This window comes from Filicampus tigris, chromosome 7, assembly GCF_054856515.1.
Source record: "Filicampus tigris isolate MCC_2025a chromosome 7, RoL_Ftig_1.0, whole genome shotgun sequence".
NCBI lineage: Eukaryota > Metazoa > Chordata > Actinopteri > Syngnathiformes > Syngnathidae > Filicampus > Filicampus tigris.
The window spans coordinates 25,379,816-25,404,387 of record NC_141223.1 but is presented as its reverse complement, the minus strand read 5'-3'; the positions used below and the strand labels follow the sequence as shown (position 1 = coordinate 25,404,387).

At 42.2% G+C, this 24,572-nt stretch overlaps 1 protein-coding gene across 14 annotated transcripts; it reads right to left on the bottom strand.

The window, feature by feature from the left end:
- Positions 1–462: 462 nt before the first annotated feature.
- On the bottom strand, positions 463–23,518 carry LOC147145360 (C-type lectin BPL-like). Of its 14 annotated transcripts, XM_086036442.1 has the most exons (10): positions 23,256–23,518; positions 23,051–23,158; positions 20,723–20,868; positions 20,535–20,647; positions 15,611–15,682; positions 2,653–2,724; positions 2,454–2,541; positions 1,865–2,078; positions 1,598–1,751; positions 463–555 (listed from the first exon to the last, which is right to left on the bottom strand). In XM_086036442.1, the coding sequence occupies exons 3-9, from the start codon at positions 20,801–20,803 to the stop codon at positions 1,606–1,608; spliced, it is 786 nt and encodes a 261-aa protein (XP_085892568.1). In that variant the 5' UTR covers positions 20,804–20,868; positions 23,051–23,158; positions 23,256–23,518; the 3' UTR covers positions 463–555; positions 1,598–1,605. The 14 variants fall into 14 exon arrangements, 9 of the variants coding, with proteins under 9 accessions (XP_085892568.1, XP_085892566.1, XP_085892567.1 ...); XM_086036440.1 differs by having other exon boundaries at positions 23,051–23,271; XM_086036441.1 differs by lacking the exons at positions 23,051–23,158; positions 23,256–23,518 and adding an exon at positions 21,190–21,391.
- Between the last annotated feature and the right edge of the window lie 1,054 nt (positions 23,519–24,572).

Here is a 24,572-nt window from a genome sequence, read left to right as displayed (position 1 = left end):
AGTAAATTATAACTATTTTAGGCTATTTGAATATGTCTTTAATATGTTCCACATACGTTTTTATAAATTCCTAAATCTAATCTAAAATGTTTCCTATATGATACAAATAGGTATTCAATAATACTTTTATATGAATTTTATGAGCACATATTTTGAGTTCATACTGTATAGAAACTCACTCACATTTAATATCTACATCGAGTAAATTATTGATAAGGCTGTTTCAGTATTTATTTTTTATTTTTTTTAATAAATTAGTAGTATAACTCCCTCCAAATTCTTTGTAAGAGTTTAATTCTATTACTACTTAATACACGATAGTATTACTGCAATTTACCTTATGCATTTAAGGTGCATTATATAAAGAACGTATGCAATTTCAATGAAATACTCATACCAATTTGTGTCAAAATTCTCATTTAATAGACTTAATAGTCCATAAGAACAAACACATTTTATGTTGCACATCTAACACAAATGTGGTTAAACCAGCGACGAGGGGTCAGGGGAGGCAAGTGAGGCAGGTTCCCTATGGCACCATTTGCTGGACGTTCGCTGCAGGGAAAAAATAAAATATATACATATGCTAAGTGATGTTCCATTTTAGTTCTATGATTCGTACATTCCATTGATCTTCTTATTCACTCCAGTACTTATCAATTATTTCCTCATTAAATTAGCTGCATGTGCCGTATTTCCTATGGAGGATGGGAAGAAAGTGAAGTGAAGCATTGCAGGTTCGGTGCCTCGGTTACCATTACAAGTTTGTCTTCCTGTTGCCAATAAAAATGCTGTATCACACAAGTACTGCACATGCTGATGTTCAACAGACTGTAGAATATTCTTCATGAATGTGTGTAACATATTTAGTCAATCTAATGGACAAAAAAATAATTAAAGTGCACGCTTGGCTCAAGAATTTACAGAGCCACCACCAGCATGTGACAGTAAAAGCTGCAGCATACCAGAAACCCATAGACTACATAACCACAAGAGCAATCCTCATCTGGTCGGTGGTGTGCAGACCTAGCTGCCAACTTGAAGTCCACGGTGATCACCTTCCATTCACTTGTACTGGGGGAAGTGTGTTTGGCGCCAATAAATTAATAACTCGTCAAATTCATTTTTGACCATAATGGAAATTCAGCAGCAAGCTGAATTCCGCAAGAAAACCTTGAGAATCCATATTGTACCGAGCCTGCTGATTTTCACTGGACCTCACCACTGGTGGTCCAGACCCATCAGAAAGCAATCTGACTGGATTTGAATTCCTGTTGCTGTGACTGGCAAAAAAAAATGTTTGGTAGGCGTGCACAAGTTGCCACATTGCACAAATAGTGCGACGTATTGTACTGAATATCCCGCCTTTACCAAGCAGATCACTGTCCCACGGAGTCCCAGATCGATACATATCAGTCTGGCTTTTGTAAGGTTAATTTTGGGATTTATATTTTTATAATGTGACTCCAGCAAAGTAGTGCCACCAGTCATGAACCTCAAACATGTCACTGCATCAAATGTGGCAAGGTCCCAAACGTATTTAGCCAAAATGGGTGAACACTGACATTTTCACTAGAATAAAAAAAAATGGTGGTACCTGACAGTTTAATCCTGACTGTTGTCAAGCAGCATCTGTTTTTCAAAGTCGAGATTTTTAGATTTATTCTTCCCCCTCATTTCGGACAGCTTTGAGTTGATGACAGCGCCTATATGTGACGGCATGACGTGAGGCCATTTGCTTAAAGTTGCTCCTGTAAGACACAATGTATTGTCTATAGTGGTTTGAAATTGACCAGCCTATACAATGCGCACCTGCATCAACAAAATCACTTTAACACAACTTTATAACTGTTAAGAAACTTACTATACATCGCATCCACTTTGGTTTTGTCAAGAGCCTGATGACGTGGTCCTGAGGAATCCCTAGATGTTCCTCGTAGGTTGCTGACAAGGAGCACGTCCATGGGAAAGACAGCTGTTAGAAGCATTCGTATGAAACAGGAGGCAGAGTTGGCATTTTCAGCCACAGCCCAAGCCAGCTTGTCAATGTGGACATTTGTCCCAGGAACAATTTCTACCTATTAAAAAAAAAGGTAATTTTTCAAAACATTATCTCAGTGGCCAGCAAAGGAATACTTGACTCAACTTTTCTTATAAAGCGCTGTAAAATAATAATTGCTGCATACAAAGTACTGTACATGTAGTCAAATCAGTCATACAATAAAGACAGTCCAAACAAATAAATACAAGTAAATACAACAAAAACAATAAAACATATACAATACAATACCCAGTCTCATGCTGAGTCAAAAGCCATAGAATAAAAATATGTTTTAAGTGGGGACAATAACCATCAGACCATCAGAATTGAAAAAAAAAAAACCAATGGAAAATCGCTCTGCATCTGACAGCTTACAAAGAAGGAGAGGGAAAAAGTATTCAAATAAAACTACCTGTTCTATGGAAACCTTGGCTGGAACATCAGATGGAGAGGGCTTTTTAACACTTGCGGATGAAAGTTGCCCTGCTTCAAAGTCAGAGCTGAGGGAAGATGAGGAAGCATGGGACTTGAGGACAGTCTTGAGCTGAGTAATCATATCTGGTATTTCTGTAAACACAATTACATTTTAAAGTGAAGCGATACTCAATTACTTGCACAAGCTGTTACGCAGTGGTGGGCACGTCAATCTGTCAGTCATCATGCAGTCATTATTTGAGGGCGACCTAGTCCATCCGAGTTGCCGGCGACAGCCAATCGGTGTCGAGAACATACGTACTATGTCACATGCAGGTACCACACAAGCAGAAATGCAGCCAAAATTGGTAATAAAAACAAACATCCATCCATTATCTATACCGCTTATCCTCACAAGGTTCGCGGGCGTGCTGGAGCCTATCCCAGCAGTCTTCAGGCAGTAGGCGGGGGACACCCTGAATTGGTTGCCAGCCAATCGCAAGGTACACAGAGACAACAAACAACCCCACTCACAATCACACCTAGGGGCAATTTAGAGTGTCCAATAAGCTTCCCATGCATGTTGCGTGGTGGCAAGCGGAGCCGCTAACCATCCTCTGCCCGTCCGCGGTAGCTTCCGCGAGCCCTCTGCCACCCACCTGCGCCACCATCCACGGTCGAATATTTTACCATATTTACCGCCATTGAGAGTTGTGTGGTGTTAACCGTCAGGACAAGACTTATCACAGTGACTCCCTAGCAGGTAGGGTTGCCAAGTCCCTGAATAATAAATAAGGGACACCTCATCGGCAGGGACGGTTGACCTGACTGCCTTCAACGAGGGATGGGCTTATCGATAACATATGGATATTCCAATCCAGAGTGCTGAATTTTAAGTATTGATCCTCAAGATAAAGTAGTGATATTTGCAATTAATTCATATATATCTAATACATCTATTAATCTATCATTTAGAAGTTTGTATTGTTAACCAATCAAAATATTCACTATGTGTTGCCAAGGCCAAAGAGCTTTCTGCCTTGGCAGAAATGTCTTTGACTACTGCAGAGTAAAACACTGAGCAAGACATGTCATAGTTGAGGCTCAAAATGAGCTCACCTTTAATCAGTTCAGCAGAATATTTTCACATATGTCAACTTACTCTTTACTATATTTATAGTTAAAGTGTAGTATATCGACTACCTGTACAGTGAAAATTATACATCTACATATATATGTTTGAACTTTTGTTAATGAAGGCTGTGTGTATTCTTTATCTATTATTCATCAATGTATTACTTGTATGTATTATCAATCTCTTGTCAATCAATTGTACTTGTTTATTCCACCCCAAAATTATTACATGTAGTTTGCCCAAACAATGCCGACATTCATTGCACAATTATTAAAATAATTATTTTCATGGGTTACTCACATGAGTACCAGGATCAGTTCGGTTCAGATCGGTCACGGATTTAGAGTCACGGATCGGATTGTGTTTCGGATCAGCAAAAAAAGAAAAAGAAAAAGAAAAAAGGTGATTAGAACTTTGACCTCATTTATTTTATAATACACATTTACACATAAAAAACCCTAACTCCGAAAGTAAGCCAATTAAGTAACAGCTGTTGAACTACCAGCCAGGCATTTGTTGCTAATGATAACAGCTGCTAGCTACTAACGCTGGAGACTTGTGCCGTATCATACAATGACATCGTAATTAACTCGCGGTCTGTTAGCGTCCTAAATTATTGACTGAATTTGACTTCGGGATGGCCTTGCGTTGACTTAGGTGGCAAACTGAGACGTCAGAAACGGAAGTCAAGTTAGCTGTTACGTCACCATGTAGGTCAACTTTAAAGTAAAAGTGTACTAAGGTATCAATGACGCAATGCATTATTTGGTAAGCTTTATTTTGAAATTAGCCTTTGCGGAAGTAAATGTGGTCCAGCGTGTCGGCGCATTTCTATAGTGAAGCGATTCGGAAGGAGGTAGAAATAAAAACAATATTTGGGGGAAATTATGAGGTGAGACTTTTCTATCTCCTTGCATGGAGACATCACTAATGATGATGTCACGTCATAACCATGTGTGAAAAAAGAAGTCTGAACCGTAGATGAATTACTACTATCACCATAAATTTCCACTTTATGCTTCATGTTTCAAGTGGGATTAAATTAAAGTAAAATATTAAGTCAATAGTGTTACTCAAAACAACTTTGCAGATTCGACCCCCCTGCTGCCAGCACTTTCCGTCTGCCCACGTGGACCGCATTTTGGCCTCCAGATGACGTCAATGTCTGATGTATGCGACCTGGCCATTCAGACCGCGGTCGCATTGCTAAAAATCGGTTTCGTATCCGATTTAGGACCACATGTGAAAGCGACCAGGTCGTATTTGAAAAAAATCGGAATTGAGCCATTCAGACTGACATAAAAAAATCAGATACAGGTCGCATATGGGCAAAAAAAGCTGATCTGAGTCGCATTCGCCTGCGGTGTGAACCTAGCCTATGATTATACTTTTTTTCATTAGTATTATTTTTTACTGGTAGCATGTCCACCTCACGGTACGGAGGTTGTGGGTTCAAATCTGGCCCCGGCCTACCCCTCCGGGTACTCGCGCATTCCAAAAACATGCATCTAAATTGTCCCTAGATGTCAATGTTTTTTTTACCCCTCCGGGTACTCGCGCATTCCAAAAACATGCATCTAAATTGTCCCGAGGTGTCGATGTTTTGTCTTTTTGTGCCCAACGATTGGCTGCCTACCAAACAGTGTGTACCCCGGCCAATGCCCGGAGACAGCTGGCATAGGCTCTATGAATGAATAAACCAGCCACCAGAGGGTACTGCAACTGCACAAACGAAAAACATTTGAAGACAACACTTTTTATTCTTGTTCAAACACGTTTACATTGTCAATTGAAAGATAGAACATTACTTTTCACAGAGAATGTTTACATCGTCAATTCCAAACACATTCAAGTCAGTTCCTTGGAAAGATCTCATTACACCATTTTGATTTAAATTACCAAGTAGGTTTGCATAGTGGATTACCAAAATTGTCATTCTAAACATTCCTGGCACTTCATTTTTCACGCATCTTCTTAATTGATAGCACAAGAATCAAAGTGTTGCCTCAATGCCATAGAGATGTGGAAAAAAAAAACATTTGAATTGAGCTGATTGCTGTTCACATAACTATGTCCAGGCAGGAAGTGGTCTGACAGTGATGTCGTCACATCAGCTGGACGCTAGCCAGAAGAACTTCCCACACCTCCAGCAACTTGACGTTTCGCTGGTCCTGAACTTCATGCTGAAAGTCCAGCTCGAGATCGTCGTTCAAGGTCAACTTAAAAGTGTTGACGTCACACCGGATGACAATCTGGACAGTGAAATGACAGCAGGATCGATAAGCATTCCTCAATGAACCAATATACTTTCTACATGTAAACCCTGGCGATTTTTTGCATTTTAGGGATGTATGCGGTATTTTGCATTTTAGAGATGTGAGGCCTTTATCTCATTATAGATGGTCACTGCAGAAAAAGGTTCATGAGGAAACATTTTGAAAATATTGAGGTCATTGAATAATTTGACAGGTTAAAGTGGGCAGAAGTGCAAATGTTCACATTCATTTGGGTGCAGATTGGCTGACGTAGCGATTAATGTGACCTTGAAGTCGAGTCCGGGTCCAAAGGGGCGTTGTTGGGGAGCCGTTTCGGTCTGGTTGACACCCCACTGTTTGTCCATTTTGATGTTGAGCATGACAGTTCTGTTTTTCAAGTCTAAATTCTGGTGTAACACCATCGCGTTGTCGTCGTGTTTGCGCTCTAGCGGGTTCACGATGAGCCTGCCGCACAAACGCGTTGTTGCTGTAATTTCATTGAGCATGTGTGTGTGTAAGGCGGTGGGGGTTTATTACCGCTCTGCTTTGGGTTTGGCTTGTCCTCTGATGACAATTCTGCGGTTCACGCTGAGACCATCGTTGAGCGTAGCTTGGAATTTGGAATAATGACTGTACGATGAGCACATTCTGTACAGCTCAACTTTTTCAAGTAAAATGTGGCCATTTTCCCAGATGTCCTCAATGAGCTCTTACTTGCATAGTCATTGTTTTTGCCCATGGAAAAAAAAGAAAATATGCCACTAATCCATTTCGGTGCATGTTTTGAATAAAAAACAAAAAAGTTGATTGGAAGGGTAGTAGGAGGGCCGGTATGACCAGTGGGTTTGATAGGAGGACCAGAAAGGAGATTGGGACAGGTAGGACAATCGTGACAGGTAGGCAGGATTGTACATTGAGTGGGACATTTTGGACATGTTGGAGGAGGGCCGGTAGCTGGAGTGGGATCAGGACATAAAGGACAAGGAGGAGGACATAGTCTCTCATCTGCACGGATACAATCCATTTGAAAGGAGAGTGCATATTTAGAAGACATGCAAATGTTCGTCATGCATAAAGTGCTACATTAGTGCACTGTGCTACATGGTGGCCAATGACCACTAGGTGACAATTGGGCCAGTACAAATATCATAAATGAGGACAATGAAATCAACACATTCTTGCTTTTTTTCCACATTTAACGTTAAATATCTTGAAATATTTGGAGTTTTATCCACTTCGTATTGATCAAAGTAATAGGTGACTTGAGCTCGGCCGCTGTGGTCTTTTTCCTGGCTCTGCATCTTCCTATGTATTTGTAGCCAGGAGTCATATGAGCTAGGTAGAGCTGGAACCATTTCAGACAGCTTAGACCATCTTCCGCATCAAGCAGAAAGGGGCTCCACAGCTGTGTCTCGATCTTTCTGGCATCCAATAAATAGTTCTACTGGAACTATGCAGTCTTCTGCTAGTTACTGTTGGTCTAATGTCGTGAGCATTACATTTCCGAGGGCGAGCAATAGGATTTTTGTTTCAAATTTCAATTTAATGTGTTGTGGTAAAAGCCAGAAGGAACAAGTTTTATGTGTTTCAAATTGATAAGTCAGGAGGAAATTGAAAGCCAAAAAAACAAGATCATCCCAAGCTCCAGCAACGACATGCAAGATCCTCACAAAACATTGTGAAGCTGAGTGAGATGCCTTGTTGGCATGCCAAGCCACATTGGAGGAAAAGTTAGCTTTGGATAAAGCCAAAAGAGAATGACTTTGAAGACTGAAACCGCAGATGCTTAAGTAAGTCCATCCACTATCCAATCCACTTCATCTTCACGAGGGTCGCCGGGGTGCCGGAGTTTATCCCAGCTGTCTTCGGGCAGTAGGTGGGGTACACCCTGAACTGGTTGCCAGCCAATCGCAGGAGTATGCGAATCAACAAATGACCACTGCTGCTGTTGTGGAGAACTCATTTTACCCCAACAAAAGGAACAGCCATCATACATTAATGGACTAGCTTAGGGGTGGCCAACCACTCAAAGGCAAAGAGACACATTTTTGATTGTTACTGCAAAGAGCCACAGCATACACATAAACTTCTCAATCCCGTCCCCTCACTCCCCAACACGCTTTTGCATGTTTTGACGGACTCATGTTCATTGTCCTTTTTTGGACCATAAAATGATCTACGCAAGTTGATACGAGTGTTTCACAAATTTGGGGAACAACTACGTCTACTTTTCAGCCAGACCTTTATGTGAACAACCTGTGTTTGAGAAGTTAATTCCTGGTTGAGGGAACTCAAGTGCCGCTAAAGATTTGAAGCCTTGAAAGGTTCTAATGATACCCAGGCAGAATGGCTTGCTATTTATTTGGTAGGCCAACACTACTCAAAATTTTTTTTCCCCTCCTAGTCAATTGTGTCAAAGCGTGTTATGCACGCACTTGATATCTTAATTGAAGAATGTAATCAGTTCCATCACCGCGTTCATACAAGCCCTCGCAAACACTGCACTTGCTCACTTTGTGTAAAACGGGTCAGCAACTTTGTTTGGCCGCAGGCACATTTTTTTTCCTAACAATCCTATCGCGGGTTGAAACTACATTTTCATCAGACAAACCTGCTGGAAGCTCTTAACCCTTGTATGATGTTTTATTGTTACTCGGCCAGTGGTGATTGGTCTGGTACAGAGTTTGGGGTTTTCAAAACAACACAATCCAACAATTTTCTGTTAAAATACTCAACAGGTGTTTACTGCATCCCCATTGCAAGTCATATGAAGAGCAAATATTGTTAATATTTGCCCTTTACTGTTGTTAGATTACATTTATGAATTAATGTGCTACCCCTTTTTAAAGTTAATTAAAAAATGAATAAAAAAGAGGCGGCGCGTTGGTCGACTGGTTAGCACGTCCGCCTCACAGTTCAGAGGTCGTGGGTTCGATCCCGGCTCCGGCCTCCCTGTGTGGAGTTTGCATGTTCTCCCCGTGCCTGCATGGGTTTCCTCCGGGTACTCCGGTTTCCTCCCACATTCCAAAAACATGCATGGTAAGTTGATTGGACTGTCTAAATTGCCCCTCGGTGTGATTGTGAGTGTGGATGTTTGTCTCTGTGTGCCCTGCGATTGGCTGGCAACCAATTCAGGGTGTCCCCCGCCTACTGCCCAAAGACAGCTGGGATAGGCTGCAGCACGCCCGCGACCCTTGTGAGGATAAGCGGTAGGGATAATGAATGAATGAATGAATAAAAAAGACAATCCCTTAACAGTGTGTCATTACCATGAGGAGGAGGTTTCTGATATGCCTTGGGTCTTTTTTTTTTTTAATAAAACCGAACGCGGGTCCCATGTTTTGCAGCGAAATATAACCAGGACACTAGCAAGGAACTTTTAGCACCATTCCATGCTAACCCCCTCACCATATACGCAATGAATGGGGTTTACGGTGTGCTGCGCCCAGCTAAACAATTTTTTTAGCCTTTAAGGACTTCAGGAGCAGCAAGCGGGTTGGCCAGGCCTGGACTAGATGAAGTTCAGGATGTAAAGAACAAGCCCTGCTTTCCTGCTATTTACCAGTCAAAGCGCATCCGCCACGCCAACTGCCACATCTGCGCCAACCATAACTGCCACAATCGCCGAGTAACACAGTGGACTCGTCAACAGTCAGGCAAAACCAAAATCATGCCACTGAAATGCTCATCAAGTAAGAAATGCTTGAATTGCTCCCATCTCGAGACATTGCAACCTTTGCAGGTGATCGCTTGGGTACCTGCGCTTCATTCGATCATTTGAAAGAATTTGAAATTTTTGAAAGAAGCCTCACACTGGGAAATGTGGAACTACTGTACTCAAGTCCACAGATATCTGCTTCTGTCTGTCTCTTCTGAGGCCATATCAGCCAGGACTGAAAAGGGCGCTTGACTTGTAGGATCTGCCAGTGACTGCACCCAACTCTTGCATATTCAATAGACTGAGGCAAAAAAGGTAAGATGACTTGAGCCAAGGCTGACAAGACAGAGTCAAAAGGAGAAACAAGGGGTTGAAAGAACACTCAGCAGTGCTCTGGTTTCTCTGAATGAGGAGCACATCGGGGCTGGTGCCCTCTCCATAGTGCCAATGCATCTTATACGTCATTGATCGAACAGAATCATCCAGGGAGTTCAGCTACTGTTCACACAAAATCGCTGGAAGCAAATAGAATAATGACTTCCCTAGAAAAAAATTATGAAGGCTGATGAAGAAAAGACTGAAATGTCGATTGAGGATGGATGCTATTATACGCCACTTCCATTCTAAATGGACGATTGCAAGATGCCAGATGATGGGAAAATGGCAGATCAACGTGCCAAAACTTTTAAAAGCAAGTCCAAAAAGAACCAAAATTCTCTAAGGACACCAAAGCATTTGTTTAGTACTCGGGTAACCGAGTCTGGTCTTTGCGAACACCTATCCAGTCTGTTTTAGATGATTCCCTCCTCCAACACACCTGATTCAAATTATCAGCTCATCAGGAAGCTCTGCAGGAACCTGATAACGTTCCTGAATGTTTGAATCAGGTGTGTTGGAGGAGGGGAAACATTTAAAACAGACTGGATAGGGGCTCTCAAGGACCAGACTTAGGCACCCCTGTTTTAGTAGTTTATTATGCCCCCCACTGGCCAGGTATGGCTACTGCGTTTAGAGGTGTTGCTAGAGGTCTTGCTAGGGTCACGGGTTCAAAGCAAGATTGGCGTGTGGACAATGAGAAGTGCCTTGGCCTGCTTACAGCCTCTCGGCGTAGGTAAGGTTTTTCAAAGCATTAGTTGACATTTTACATTTCCAGCTAGAAAGATCGGGATAGTTAATCAACTCATCCATAACCTGGTTCCTGACCTCCTCGCTGAGATGTGTGGTCAAATTGAATTTTGAACATTGGAATCTTGGGGAAAAAAATGGCACAAACCCTTGACGCATCCTTGCGTTGCTAACACAAGACAGACACAAATCAACAAGGTGTGGACTCACCCAAGGAGAGCTTGCAGATGCATGCCTGGTGGGCTGCACAGTCGTAGTTATACCAGCGACCGTTTATTTTTTTTCACATCTCAGCACATTGTATTTCTTGTGACAGGGTCGCTGGCTGATTTTTATCCCAGAACCTGAAACAGGATGAGCATTCACACAGAGCTGGTGCCAAAGTACCGCAGCAGACAAAAGTTCGCCTTTTCGCCACCTTTGCCTTTCACACACAACCCAGCCGACGAAGGAGCAGCTGGTGTTTGTGCACAATTAGGCCACGCTGGCGCCAGCAGCAAATACTGGCAAGTGACAATGGCCTTGTCAATGTTCAGGTGTTGTGCCTATGTGGTTAACTCCTGAAAAAAATCGTATGCCCTGCGACGGGAGTGTGCATGCACTGAGTGAAAGCTGTGCAACGTTATTTCCTCCTAAAACTGCTGGCTTGGAAAATAACCCAATTTTGGTCAAAAATGTTAATGAACTGCTATACTTTTGGTCAATTTGACAAAACTGTCTGGGTTCAAACAACCCAATGTTGGGCCAAACTGACACAAGTTGAGGGTCGGTCCATTTTTTTGCTAATTATCATAGATAACAAAAGCAGTTTTATTCTTTATTTTGAATATTGTTTTATTTTACTTGTTTTCGAAGGCAACGTTAATTTTTCTTTGAGTTGAAAAAAGATAATCCCTAAGAATTAAATGATAGAATTATCTAAACATTGCTTTTTACTTATACATGTTCCTGCTAATATATGTTCCAGCTCGATTATGACTGTGACAGGCATTGTTTTGAGGCGTTGTCACTCTGGCCACCGCACTGAAAGATTTCTGGATATACCCCTGGTTGCACCTTGTGGTACGATGACGAAAGATTTTTTTATTCTGATATATCACAAAGCCAGGTATATGCTTTATTTTGATTATTATTTCGTAACTTATTTTCAAGGCAACATTATTTTAAAGCAGGAGCATTTATCCGCAGGAACACGTGGAATCGCATATGAACGTGGAATCGCATATGAAAAAACAATGTTTCGATAATTTAGATGATTCCATTTTCTTTCCTGTGGCTTTGCTTTTGTTTACGCTCTCATATTTTACTTCAATCTCACGGACAGATTCACTTGCTAACATTCAATCAGAGTGATTAATTGTCAGACTGCCAACGCCATTTTGCATACTCCGATCAATTCGCTCATTCAAACACAAAAAAATAAAAATTCAAACAAAAAAAAATACTTTGGTTTGTTTATGATATTATTATGAGGGTGTGTGTAAGATCGTTTTAGGTGTGCATTGCATGAAACCATGACTGTGATGCTATGCTAAATAATGATATCTCAGCCATGTTGTTTGCTTGCTATGGTGTGAAAGTAATAATTTTGATTTATATTGACTGTAAGAATGAAATGCTATTTGCATGAATCTGCTTTTCAGGTTTGCTTTGGGGTGATTATACTGCATTTTTTTTAACTTGTGGCAAAATATCAAAGGGTCCAAGGTTACAGCATCCATGTGAAAAAGGCACAAAATCGTATATAATCAAAATTTTCCTAGCTCTATCCCTGGGTGCACCGAAATTGAGGAGCAGCAGCAATGTACGGAAACAACAAAACACAACCCCAAGAAAAAATTCAACATTAAAGAATGTACGTAAATGATATATATTAGAATGTCTTAAATATAATTCATTTATCACTCACCTCTGGCACTGTACCAGCAGCTTTTAAGACCGCTGTTATTCGACCTCTGCTTAAGCGGCCAAACCTCGATCCGGAGAACCTGAGTAATTATAAGTCGGTTTCAAATCTGCCGTTTATTGTGAAATTCTTGAAATATTCGTAGCACAACAACTTAATGACGACCGTATATGGCCGCTAATAATCGATTTGAAACTCTTCAGTCAGGATTTAAAGCCCATCACTCAACTGAGACAAGGCTCTAGCTAATGTGACTAATGATCTTCTCCTAGCTATGGACTGTGGCACCTCATACCACTCTTACTCGATCTTAGTGCTGCTTTTGACACCGTCGATCATAACATACTGTTTAGAATGCCTTGAAGCATGTGTTGGTATCTCAGGCTCAGCACTTTCTTGGTTTGATTCTTACCTCTCAGAGAGGACGCACCGTGTAATTCATGGCAATGCGTCTTCTGAGTTTCAGAATGTTACATGTGGAGTCCCGCAGGGATCCGTACTAGGACCGCTATTGTTTAGCATCTACATGCTTCCGTTTGGTGATATTATATGTAAATATAACATTAGTTTTCACTGCTACGCTGACGATACCCAATTATATATGCAGCTCGAGATAACAAACCCGGCTAATTGCTGTAATTTAGAGGTGTGCCTTGCCGAGATTAAACAATGGATGTCCCTCAATTTTTTTGCATTTTAACTCAGATAAAACAGAGATGTTGATAATTGGCCCTGCTCGTCATCGGCACGGATTTAAGGACACCACTCTGAGTCTTGATAAATGTACTAATACCCAAAGTATTATTAAGTATTGTATTTTTCCATCTCCATAATATTGCTAAAATTTGTCCAATTCTATCAAATAGGGATGCAGAAATTTTAATCCATGTGTTTGTTACGTCTCGCCTCGATTATTGTAAAACTTTTCTCTCTGGTCTTCCCATGTCTAGTATTAAATGTCTGCAGCTAGTCCAAAACAATCATATTACTCTGATACTAGCCAATTTGCATTGGCTCCAGGTCCACTTGAGATGAGATTTCAAGGTTTTGCTACTTACCTACAAAACATTGCACGGCTTAGCACCTTCCTATCTCGTCGACCTAGTGATAGCATATGTTCCGACACGAAATCTTCGGTCACAAAATGCCAGCTTTTTAATCATCCCGAGAGCCAAAAAAGAAGTCTGCAGGTTCTAGGGCGTTTTCTATTCGGGTACCAGTGCTTTGGAATGCCTTACCCACGGGTATTAGAGGCGCTAACTCAATAGAAATGTTTTAAACACGACTAAAGGCTTATTTGTACAATTCTATATGTCCGCTTCTATTCTTTTCTCTGCCCCCTTTTCCCAGGCTTGGGAATTAGGTGATGACGACCGAATTGGAGGTTGCCGTTTTGATCACACAGCAACTAAACGCTACAACATCGACGGTTGACCACTTCCTCGGAGGTGCTGCTATGGAGATTTCTACATTGCCCAACTGGGCAGGGACCCACTTCATCGATGCCATCTTCCTGCAGCACTTTGTTTGATTGACTTTCACATTATTTTAACTAACACTGTATAGCAGGGGCGGCACGGTGGTCGACTGGTTAGCACGTCCGCCTCACAGTTCAGAGGTCGTGGGTTCGATCCCGGCTCCGGCCTCCCTGTGTGGAGCTTGCATGCTCTCCCCGTGCCTGCGTGGGTTTCCTCCGGGTACTCCGGTTTCCTCCCACATTCCAAAAACATGCATGGTAAGTTGATTGGACTGTCTAAATTGCCCCTAGGTGTGATTGTGAGTGCGGATGTTTCTCTCTGTGTGCCCTGCGATTGGCTGGCAACCAATTCAGGGTGTCCCCCCGCCTACTGCCCGAAGACAGCTGGGATAGGCTCCAGCACGCCCCGCGACCCTTGTGAGGATAAGCGGTATGGATAATGAATGAATGAATGAATGTATAGCAGGGGTGTCAAACTCATTTTTGTCATTGGCCACATCATAGTTATGGAGTCCCTCGGAGGGCCGTTACGATTGTGAACCCATATAATTGCGTGGTCGCCTTACCGTATAGACACAACAAATGGTTGGATAACTAGTTTTGAAATTAGGAGCCAGGAAAGGTTTGTTCAACTCATTTTAAATGTATTTTAAAGGAGGAATTGGTAATAAATTATTGCAATATCTCATGTTGTGTTAACCGTGAAGACAATTTCAAAGAAACATATCAAATCGACACATGATTTGCCTTCGCGGGGCACATAAAATGATGTTGCGGGCCGGATCTGGCTCCCGGGCCTTGAGTTTGACATCTGTGCTGTATAGTATCATAATGTGTGTTCAATGTTGCCCACTCGGCATCCATTGCAGCTTAATCAACCTGGAAGGGTGATTCCCCCATTTGTGGTCCCTTCTCAAGGTTTCACTTTTTTTTTCCCCGGATTGTTTTTTGGAGTTATTCCTTGCCCTACTGGGGGGTTAAGATCAGGGGATGCCGTTTATATGCTGTCAGCTATGGGCATGTGAACCCCTTGGAGACATTCCTGTGACTAAGGGCTATAGAAATGAATTTGACTTGACTTGAATTAGAATGTAGAGTTAGGGTTTTTTTTCCTGTCGCTAATCACGTTAGGGCGGCACTGTGGGGGAATGGTTAGCACGTCTGCCTCATGGTGCAGAGGTCGTGGGTTCGAATCCGGCCCTGGCCTTCCAGTCTGGAGTTTGCACGTTCTCCCCGTGCCTGCGTGGGTTTTCTCTGGGTACTCCGGTTGCATGTTACATGCATGGTAGGTTATTTGAACACTATGTGCCCCTAGGTATGATTGTGAGTGTGAATGTATGTCTATGTGTGCCCTGTGATTGGCTGGCAGCCAGTTCAGGGTGTACCCTGCCTACTGCCTGAAGACAGCTGGGAGAGGCTCTAGCACGCCCGCGAACCTTGTGAGGATATAATGGATGGATAACAACACTGCTAAAAAAAAAAGACACTTGAATTGATCTGGTAAATAAATTATAATGTTTCCACATACCCCCTGCAATGTGCTCGCGCACTTGTTATTGCTGCGCACTACAAGTCTACAGTTGAACGTGAGTGACATACTTGTTTCCAGAGCTGCGCATTCTGCCTATGACGGATGCCCATTTTGTAGGCGATAAACGATAGATGGGAAACCTAAAAAAAAAAAAAAAAAATTGGCGAATTAAGCATAGTCGGAAGCCCTATTTTTCCCGTCTGTGTAATCGTCTATTTTCGGGTCTTTTTTTTTAAGACGACAACGAAGAAGAAACTGTGTCACTGAGAAGTAATCATGCATGGCAAGTTAGCTTTCGATTTTGACATCAACAAGGACCTTTGGATAAAATGCAACATGGGATTCTACTTACGGGGGAAGTCAACCCAAACATATTTTTTTCAAGAATATGTTCTATGCACGGCGGTCGACTTGTTAGCTAGTCCGCCTCACAGTTCAGAGGTCGTGGGTTCGATCCCGGCTCCGGCCTCCCTGTGTGGAGTTTGCATGTTCTCCCCGTGCCTGCGTTTCCTCCAGGTACTCCGGTTTCCTCCCACATTCCAAAAACATGCATGGTAAGTTGATTGGACTGTCTAAATTCACTACCATCACTTACAGGCCAATACCAGCTGCTCACAGTACCACCACCCTCACTAGCTCCCCCTGCAGGCCCTCATTATCATTACCACTATCGAACAATTTTCCCATTGAAACCATCACCGGCAGACGCTTCCCTTGCACACACAAACAACGTGGTTTTAACAGTGGTAATCTAGTATATGTTAATACTGCTCATTCGTACCACCACGAGCGCACGTCCAGCACAATAATTAATCTGGCCGTGCTGAACGTTCGCTCCCTTTTAAACAAAACTTTTATCATAAACGACCTGATTTTAGACAATAATTTACATGGTATACTTTTGTCTGAGACATGGCTTGGTACAGATGCTCCAGTTGCTCTCAACGAGGCTTGCCCACTGAATTTTAACTTTTTATTTTCTACAAGGGATGGCAAAAGAGGAGGCGGGACTGCATCAATTTTTATTAATACTCTTTTATCAAAGGAGATCATTTTTAGCAGCTATTTATCGTTTGAACACCATGCCTTTGTTTTTAGCAGTCCCCCTATTCTCTGCATTACCGTCTATAGACCTCCCCATCATTCCACTTCTTTTATTACAGAATTTTCAGAATTCTTATCCATTTTATATTCCAGTTATAACAGGATATTAATAACTGGCGATTTTAATATACACATGGACAACATCTCGGACCCACTATCCAGAGATTTTTCAAACCTTTTAAACTGCTTGGATTTTAAACAGCACGTCTTGCAGCCAACTCACAACAGAGGACACACCCTGGATTTGGTTATAACCTATGGCTTGTCTGCTGGTGTGTCCTCTGTTGTTGACTTGGCAGTGTCAGACCACTACTGTGTCTATTTTAACATCGCCAGTTTTAACCATCTAGCAGTCCCGGTCAGAACAGTGAAGAAACGCTACCTATCTTCTGAGGTGGCAGCAAATTTTATCGAGATCTTAAAAAACACTCCTGCTGACATTTTACCTGCACCCTGTGATCTTATTGTTGACAATTTTAACCTACATCTTAAATCATCATTAGATTCAGTAGCTCCACTTTTAATTAAAACAACAAAAACAAAGACTGTACCCCCGTGGAGAAACAATGCTATCAAAATATCAAAGAGAAAATGCAGGAGTGCAGAGAGGAGGTGGAGAAAAAGTAAACTTACAGTACACTATGAAATTTTATGCGAACAACTGAAATCTTACAATAAAACAGTAAAACTGGCAAGATCTTCCTATTTCTCAAACCTCATTACAGTCAATAAAAACAACCCCAGGGTTCTCTTCTCCACCTTTGAACTTTTAACTAGTTCTGATTTTAATAAGTCCCCACAGAGACCAACAGATGCTCTCTGTGAGGACTTTGCAGACCACTTCAGAAGTAAAATCGATGACATAAGATCCAGTCTTTTAGCCCGTCAAAACACAAGTTTTAATAAACCCGGACAATCATATTTACATGAGGAAACACTGGAAAGTTTTGCCCTGGTTGATGCAAGGACACTTGTTCGAGTTTTCTCCCAGGTAAACCCAACAACCTGCCTTTTGGATCCAATTCCCACATTTCTTTTTAAGACATTTTATGGATTTTTTGAAGAACAAATTTTAAATATAGTCAATTGCTCTCTTCAGACAGGCGTCTTCCCCGCTGCCTTTAAAACGGCGGTGGTGAAGCCCCTTCTGAAGAAGAGCGGTTCTGACCCGAGCGTTTTTAATAACTACAGACCCGTATCCAACTTACCGTTTTTAAGTAAGATTTTAGAAAAACTGGTTTTCATCCAGTTGAATCATTTTTTAAATACAAATAATATTTTGGAGAAATATCAATCTGGTTTTAGGATGAACCACAGTACGGAGACTGCTCTTTTAAGGATCTTAAATGATATTAGGTGCACTGCAGACGTGAGAAAACTCACAGTCTTGGTGCTACTGGATCTAAGCGCTGCTTTTGATACAGTAGATCACCAAATTTTATTAAATAGACTTAAAAATCTAGTGGGCATCTCTGGTACTGTTTTTGACTGGTTTTATTCCTATCTCACAGACCGATATTTCTTTGTAAGTATGGATACTTGTTCCTCTAAAACTCATGAAATTAAATGTGGGGTTCCTCAAGGTTCGATTTTAGGCCCCTTACTTTTTAATCTTTATATGCTTCCCCTCGGGGATGTCATCAGGGGACACGGCATCAGCTTTCACAGCTATGCTGATGACACGCAGCTGTATATTGCCGTGTCTCCTGATGACACAGGACCCATTGATACCCTTTTAAATTGCATTTTAGATATCAAGTCATGGATGGCAGATAATTTCCTACAGCTCAATGAGGACAAGACCGAGGTCTTAGTTATCGGTCCCGAAGGTCAGAGAGAGAAGCTTTTACCAAAACTACACATTTTTAATCCCTCACACTGTGTGAAGAACCTTGGCGTCATTTTTGACTCTGAGCTCAGTTTTATTCCTCATATTAAAAATGTAACCAAGATTGGTTTTTATCACCTTAAGAATATCGCCAGAGTCCGCCCGTTTCTCTCTCAGGCTAACACGGAAGTGCTGATGCATGCCTTTATTTCCTGTCGTTTAGATTACTGTAATGCCCTGCTCTCTGGCCTCCCGAAAAAGAGCATTTCACCACTGCAACTACTGCAGAATTCAGCCGCTCGGGTGCTGACGAGAACCAGAGGGCGGGAGCACATTACGCCAGTTTTGAAATTGCTGCATTGGCTCCCTGTGTGTTTCAGGATCGATTTTAAAGTACTTTTATTAGTTTATAAATGTGTTAATGGTCTTGGGCCATCTTATTTATCTGATTTGCTTTTATCATACCAGCCCTCGCGGATCCTGAGGTCCTCTGGCGCCGGCCTTTTATTTATTCCAAGGGTGAGGACCAAAATGCATGGCGAGGCTGCATTCAGCCATTTTGGTCCTCACCTTTGGAATAGCCTGCCAGAGGATGTCAGGTCTGCAGAGACTGTTGATATTTTTAAGAGGAAGCTCAAGACACACCTTTTTAGTTTGGCTTTCAACAACTTTTAAATAATTTATCTTTTCTTTTGATTGAAGATAATTCTATGTTTTGCTTTGAATGTTTTAAAGCACTTTGAGTTGCATTTTTATGTATGAAAAGTGCTATATAAATAAAATGTGATTGATTGATTGATAAATTGCCCCTAGGTGTGATTGTGAGTGCGGATGTTTGTCTCTGTGTGCCCTGCCATTGGCTGGCAACCAATTCAGGGTGTCCCCCGCCTACTGCCCAAAGACAGCTGGGATAGGCTCCAGCACGCCCACGACCCTTGTGAGGATAAGCGGTATGGATAATGAATGAATGAATGAATGTTCTATGCAGGCTCACTAGTTGAAACAAGGCATTCTGGTTAATATTGCGATTGTGGAATATGAGAAATCCACCCGTTTTAAGCCATTCCTGGGGGTGGCCATTTTGTCACTTGTGTTGCCTGAAAATGACATCTCAAGTTGCTCAGGGCTCAGAAAATGACCAATCATGGCTCAGCTTCTGAGAACAGGTGAGCTGCGATTGGCCGTTACCTGAGCCCTGAGCTACTGTGATGTCATTTTCAGTTGACAGAAGTGACAAAATGGCCGCCCCCCGAGATGGCTAACAGCGGGTGCATTTTGCTGCTTAACTCAAATTCCACAAACGCGATATTAATTAGCGATATTAATTAGAATGCCTTGTCTCAACTAGTGGGCCTGCGTAAAACATATTCTGGACAAAAAATGTTTGGGTTGACTTCCACTCTAAGCTGTTTTAAGACAAACCTTAACACTAAACATTTATTTGAGGATGTTTCGTCATCCGTGCTCTGAACGCTGAGCACGCTCTGTTAAAAAATGGTGTTCATTTATTAGCATGTTGATGAGACTGGTGAGATACAGCAAAGGAAATGCCGGGTGAGACTGCGTTGATGCTAGTATGATAAATCCACCCATGCTCTCATATGTGACCGGGACCTGTGTTTTTCTAATGTTTTTTGTCGAAGTTAGTAATCAGAAGCCCGTTTCAAATTATAGTTGGACCGGCCTATAGTTGATTACTATTTCATTGGTTAACTTTGGCCGCCTTGCCATCACGTCGCATGCATGAGCGACGATTAGTGGGACAAACTCGAATCCACCTGCTTAGTCCGTCCCTTTTTTTAAAAAAAAATTGTCATCCCCGTCCTCCATCCCATAAATTAGCATCCATCCGGGACGGAGGGATGCACCGTTACGGCCCCGGGACGTACGGAATGCCCAGCTCTGCCAATTTTCTTTCCAAAAACTGCGTGCAGCAGTAACATAAAGTTGTCGCTGTCACCATCATCCTCATTACTTTGGATGAACAATTTGAGCAATTCAATGTTGCAGTGTCATGCGGCTTAAGTTCTGTTGTGTTTTGTTACTGGAAGGACACTTACGCGCGATTGTCATAGAAAGGAGTTCCGTCTTTCCACTCCCACGTGTCATTACGACCCTTACGCCATACGCCAATCCAGGTGTACGCATGCACTAAATGCGAGGTCTGCCATGACTGCAAGAAAGGGTGGGAGAAATAGTGAGACTGGCGAGAGAAAGTGTGTGAGGGAGAGAGCAAGAGCCGCGTCACCTGCTCATCTACGTCCCAAACGCTTGCCAGGTGGGCTCCCTTGGAGACACAGTCGGACTCAGCCTCGCGCACCAACTTCATGGTGGTTGAAATGAAGTAACAGTGGCTCCTCTTGCTGTACCAGTCAGTTGGACATTTAGACAGCGCTGGGACAACAAACAACAACGATGAGAGCAACACTACATCCAGCACACGTGACCTATTTCGCAGCAAGAGCAGAAAGTCAAGTGGCTTGTCATGTTGTCAACACATTCCTGCATTACTCCTGCAGGGAGAAAAGCGACTGTTAAATGAGACGCGTGTCCATCCAGCTATTGCAAATAAGCGCCTAAGGAGGGCGCTACAGGACAAAAAAAAACATCAAAGGTTGCAATCACAAAGCCACACTCGCATTAAAGTAGACAGTGTGCAGTTCTAATATGCAACTATGCAAATTTATTGATTTTATATACAATGTGCACACTTACTGTTTCTAAATGTGTGTTTTTAAATGGGACGGCATACTCATTCCTTAGATGTATGGACAACTAAGAGTTGGATTCAGATTACTTCCCACCAATTGAGACATGATATTTCATTAACCCAGATGGAGCTGTCGCGCCTTACTGACGAGCTGAAAGAACTCAAAGGCAAAGGTTGAAGACGAGAAGAGTTACGTGATGCGCTGCATTTCCTTGGAGAGAGTCTGTTAAAAACAATTCACGTCGTTTATTATGTCAAAAAGCTATGACCAATCGTGCACATGCGTGCACATCTCATACTTCAACCTCTCAAAGTATCAAAACGATCGCACCAATATTTTGGATTTTATGGACAGTACGTATTCCTCACCATGGCTGATACTTAATGAGGAACACAAAAATCCAAGATGCGGTCGTTTTGATATTTTCAGTGATTGATGTGGGTATTTTTGGTGACAATTGGTCGTTGTTTTTTAACATTAAGCCACGTAAAGCATTTTTGAGGGAAAAAGGCATATGCCCATGAAAGCCACAATACTATGGCGAAGGTTTTATTTTCAGAGATTGAAGCGAGCATGGTGTACATGTGAATTCTGGTGAAGATTCACAGCAGTTTTTTTTTTCTTTTTTTTAATATTTACCTGTTTTTACACATACAACGATATACCTACATTAATCATTATAGACTGTCCCTTAATTTTGTTGCCTGATCATGGGATATTTGCTCTGAATAAAGTTGTGCCTTTGTAGTCATTTTACTGTAGTTGTCATCGCTTAACTTTCCAAATCATTTCGTGTAGGTCACGCTTAGCAGATGTGTATGAGTATACCATCAAGAGTTAATTAGCTCGAAGAGTAAAGCTTCTTAAAGAGGGAAACAACCCAAACACATTTTTTTTCCAATAATATGTTCTATGCAGGCGGCACGGTGTTCGACTTGTTAGCTAGTCCGCCTCACAGTTCGGAGGTCATGGGTTCGATCCCAGTTCCGGCCTCCCTGTGTGGCGTTTGCATGTTCTCCCCCCGTGCCTGCGTGGGTTCCCTCCGGGTACTCCGGTTTCCTCCCACATTCCAAAAACATGCATGGTAAGTTGATTAGACACTCTAAAATTGCCCCTAGGTGTGATTGTGAGTGTGAATGTTTGTTTGTTTCTGTGTGCTCTGCGATTGGCTGGCAACCAATTCGGGGTGTCCCCCGCCTACTGCCCGAGGACAGCTGGGGTGGGCTCCAGCACGCCCGACCCTTGTGAGGATAAGCGGTATGGATAATGAATGAATGAATGTTCTATGCAGGCCCACTAGTTGCAACACGGCATTCTGATTAATTTTGCGTTTGTGGAATATGAGTTAATTAAGCAGCAAAATCCACCCCTTTTTAACCATCTCAATATGAGTTAATCCAGCCGTTTTGAGCCATTTTGGGGCGGCCATTTTGTCACTTCTATCAACTGAAAATGACATCACAACTGCTCAGGGCTCAAGTAATGACCAATCACGGGTCAGCTTCAGAAAACAGGTCAGCCGTGATTGGTCGTTACCTGAGCCCTGAGCAGTTGTGATCTCACTTTCAGTCAACAGATGTGACAAAATGGCCGCCCCAGAGATGGCTCAAAACGAGTGGATTAACTCTTATTCCACAAACGCAATATTTGTCAGAATACCTTGTTTCAACTAGTAGGCCTGCATAGAATATATTCTGGAAAAATATGTTTGGGTTGACCTTCTTTTAAGACAACGAAACTTCAATGTGAGAGTAAAACTCTTTGAATAAAGACAATTCAATTTTAACTGCAGTTGACTTTTGGTAACGCAAAGTGAAGTAAAAAAAAAAATCCATCCCAAGTGAATAAAGTGAATATTTGCTCACCTGTGCAGGTCCTACATAGGCCAAGTATGATGAGTAGCGTCGCGGTGAGTGGGTGCCTCAGGTTTGGGGCCTCGACCAACGCAGCTGGAAACAAGAAAGCAGCAGCATCTAGACAACAGAGAGTGATGATGCAGTGGCGGTGCAACAAGTGTCCCAAATCAAGTGCGTGCAAGCTCCTTCTGTCGCATGAGAGGCGCCTACACACCATGGGTCTGGGTGGCCGGCGGCCTCTACACTTTGTGTGGGGTCCGCCTGTCTAATCCGGGCCTCTATGGTGGTGGCGCCCCTGTGGCCGTGGACTGTCGTTCCCCTCGGCGCGGAGAGCTCCCCTTGGGTACCCTTTCCTCATATGGTTTCTCTGTGCCTTGTCATGTCTTTTTAACACATTTTATCAGGTTGTGCACTTTGTGTGGGTGTGTGTGAATGATTGCTGATGTACTAATGGATATCTGTCTTGGGTTTGTTGGGAGGGAGGACCTGAATGGATTTTTTTTTTTTTCTAATTATCTATGTTTTGCTTTGAATGTTTTTTATTTATATAGCACTTTTCATACATAAAAATGCAACTCAAAGTGCTATATAAATAAAATGTGATTGAGTGATTGATTGATGTCACAGAAGACTCAAAGAAGTGATGCTCTTTTGGGGCTTTGCATGCTTTTTGCACGTGCGTGATGACATTTCAAATCCTTAAACAAGCGTTTGAAAAGGAGCAGATGCTTTGATTTGGAAAGGCAGCAGTAGAGGGGGAAAAAAAGTAGACATGCACTAAAGCCGTCTCTCAAATGAGGATCAACATGCCCTTGGGGAACGTGAGATTTTAAAATATATTTAAAAAGTGTCTTTGCAAAAACAAAAAAAAAGAGCTTGATCACATAAGTTACCTCCCTGCCACCATGACAAAGAGAAGCTCCATGAAGCATCACAACTTTGAGTCAACGGTGCCGGCACATGTACCGACACTTCATTAGAATCATTTACTCAATGGCGCCATCAATTGGTCAATAAAATGTACAATAATCCTGCTGTACAGTGGCAAGTATAGCAGATGAAATCTGGATTTTTTTTTTTTTTTTTTTACAGTTCTTGAACTTTACCAAGACAGCAATATTGTAAGCATTAGCATAGTGTGCAAAAAGGTTGACTTGACAGCTGGGATAGGCTCCAGCACTCCCGCGACCCTTGTGAGGATAAGCGGCGGTATATATAATGGATGGATGAATGACTGGATGGATAAATAAATAAATAGATTTGCCTGAGTGAATGTGAAGAATCTCTTTGTCACTTTGTGAGATACCTAGATGGCTGTACCCCGCTTCTTAAGATACATTAATGGATTGTGGTAAGTCAACAACGCACCCTCCAAACCCTTGTGACCATGAAAACAATAAGTGTTTTAAAAACAATGTATTCAAGACACCTCATGGATACACTGAAATGGATGTGTTGATAGCAGGGGCGGAGCCAGAACGTGGCAAATGAGTGGGCCTGAATATTTCTCTCACTGAGCACAATCTTCCTG

Excerpts from the sequence above, each read along its gene's own strand:
- LOC147145360 (XM_086036440.1), bottom strand. The coding sequence starts at position 23,258 with ATGGTGTGTAGGCGCCTCTCATGCGACAGAAGGAGCTTGCACGCACTT. Across the intron at positions 2,542-2,652 it reads CTGCGTAACAGCTTGTGCAA|CTCTGACTTTGAAGCAGGGC; the intron begins GTAATTGAGTAT and ends ATCTTCCCTCAG. Across the intron at positions 1,752-1,864 it reads CAAAGTGGATGCGATGTATA|GAGCAACTTTAAGCAAATGG; the intron begins GTAAGTTTCTTA and ends TGTGTCTTACAG.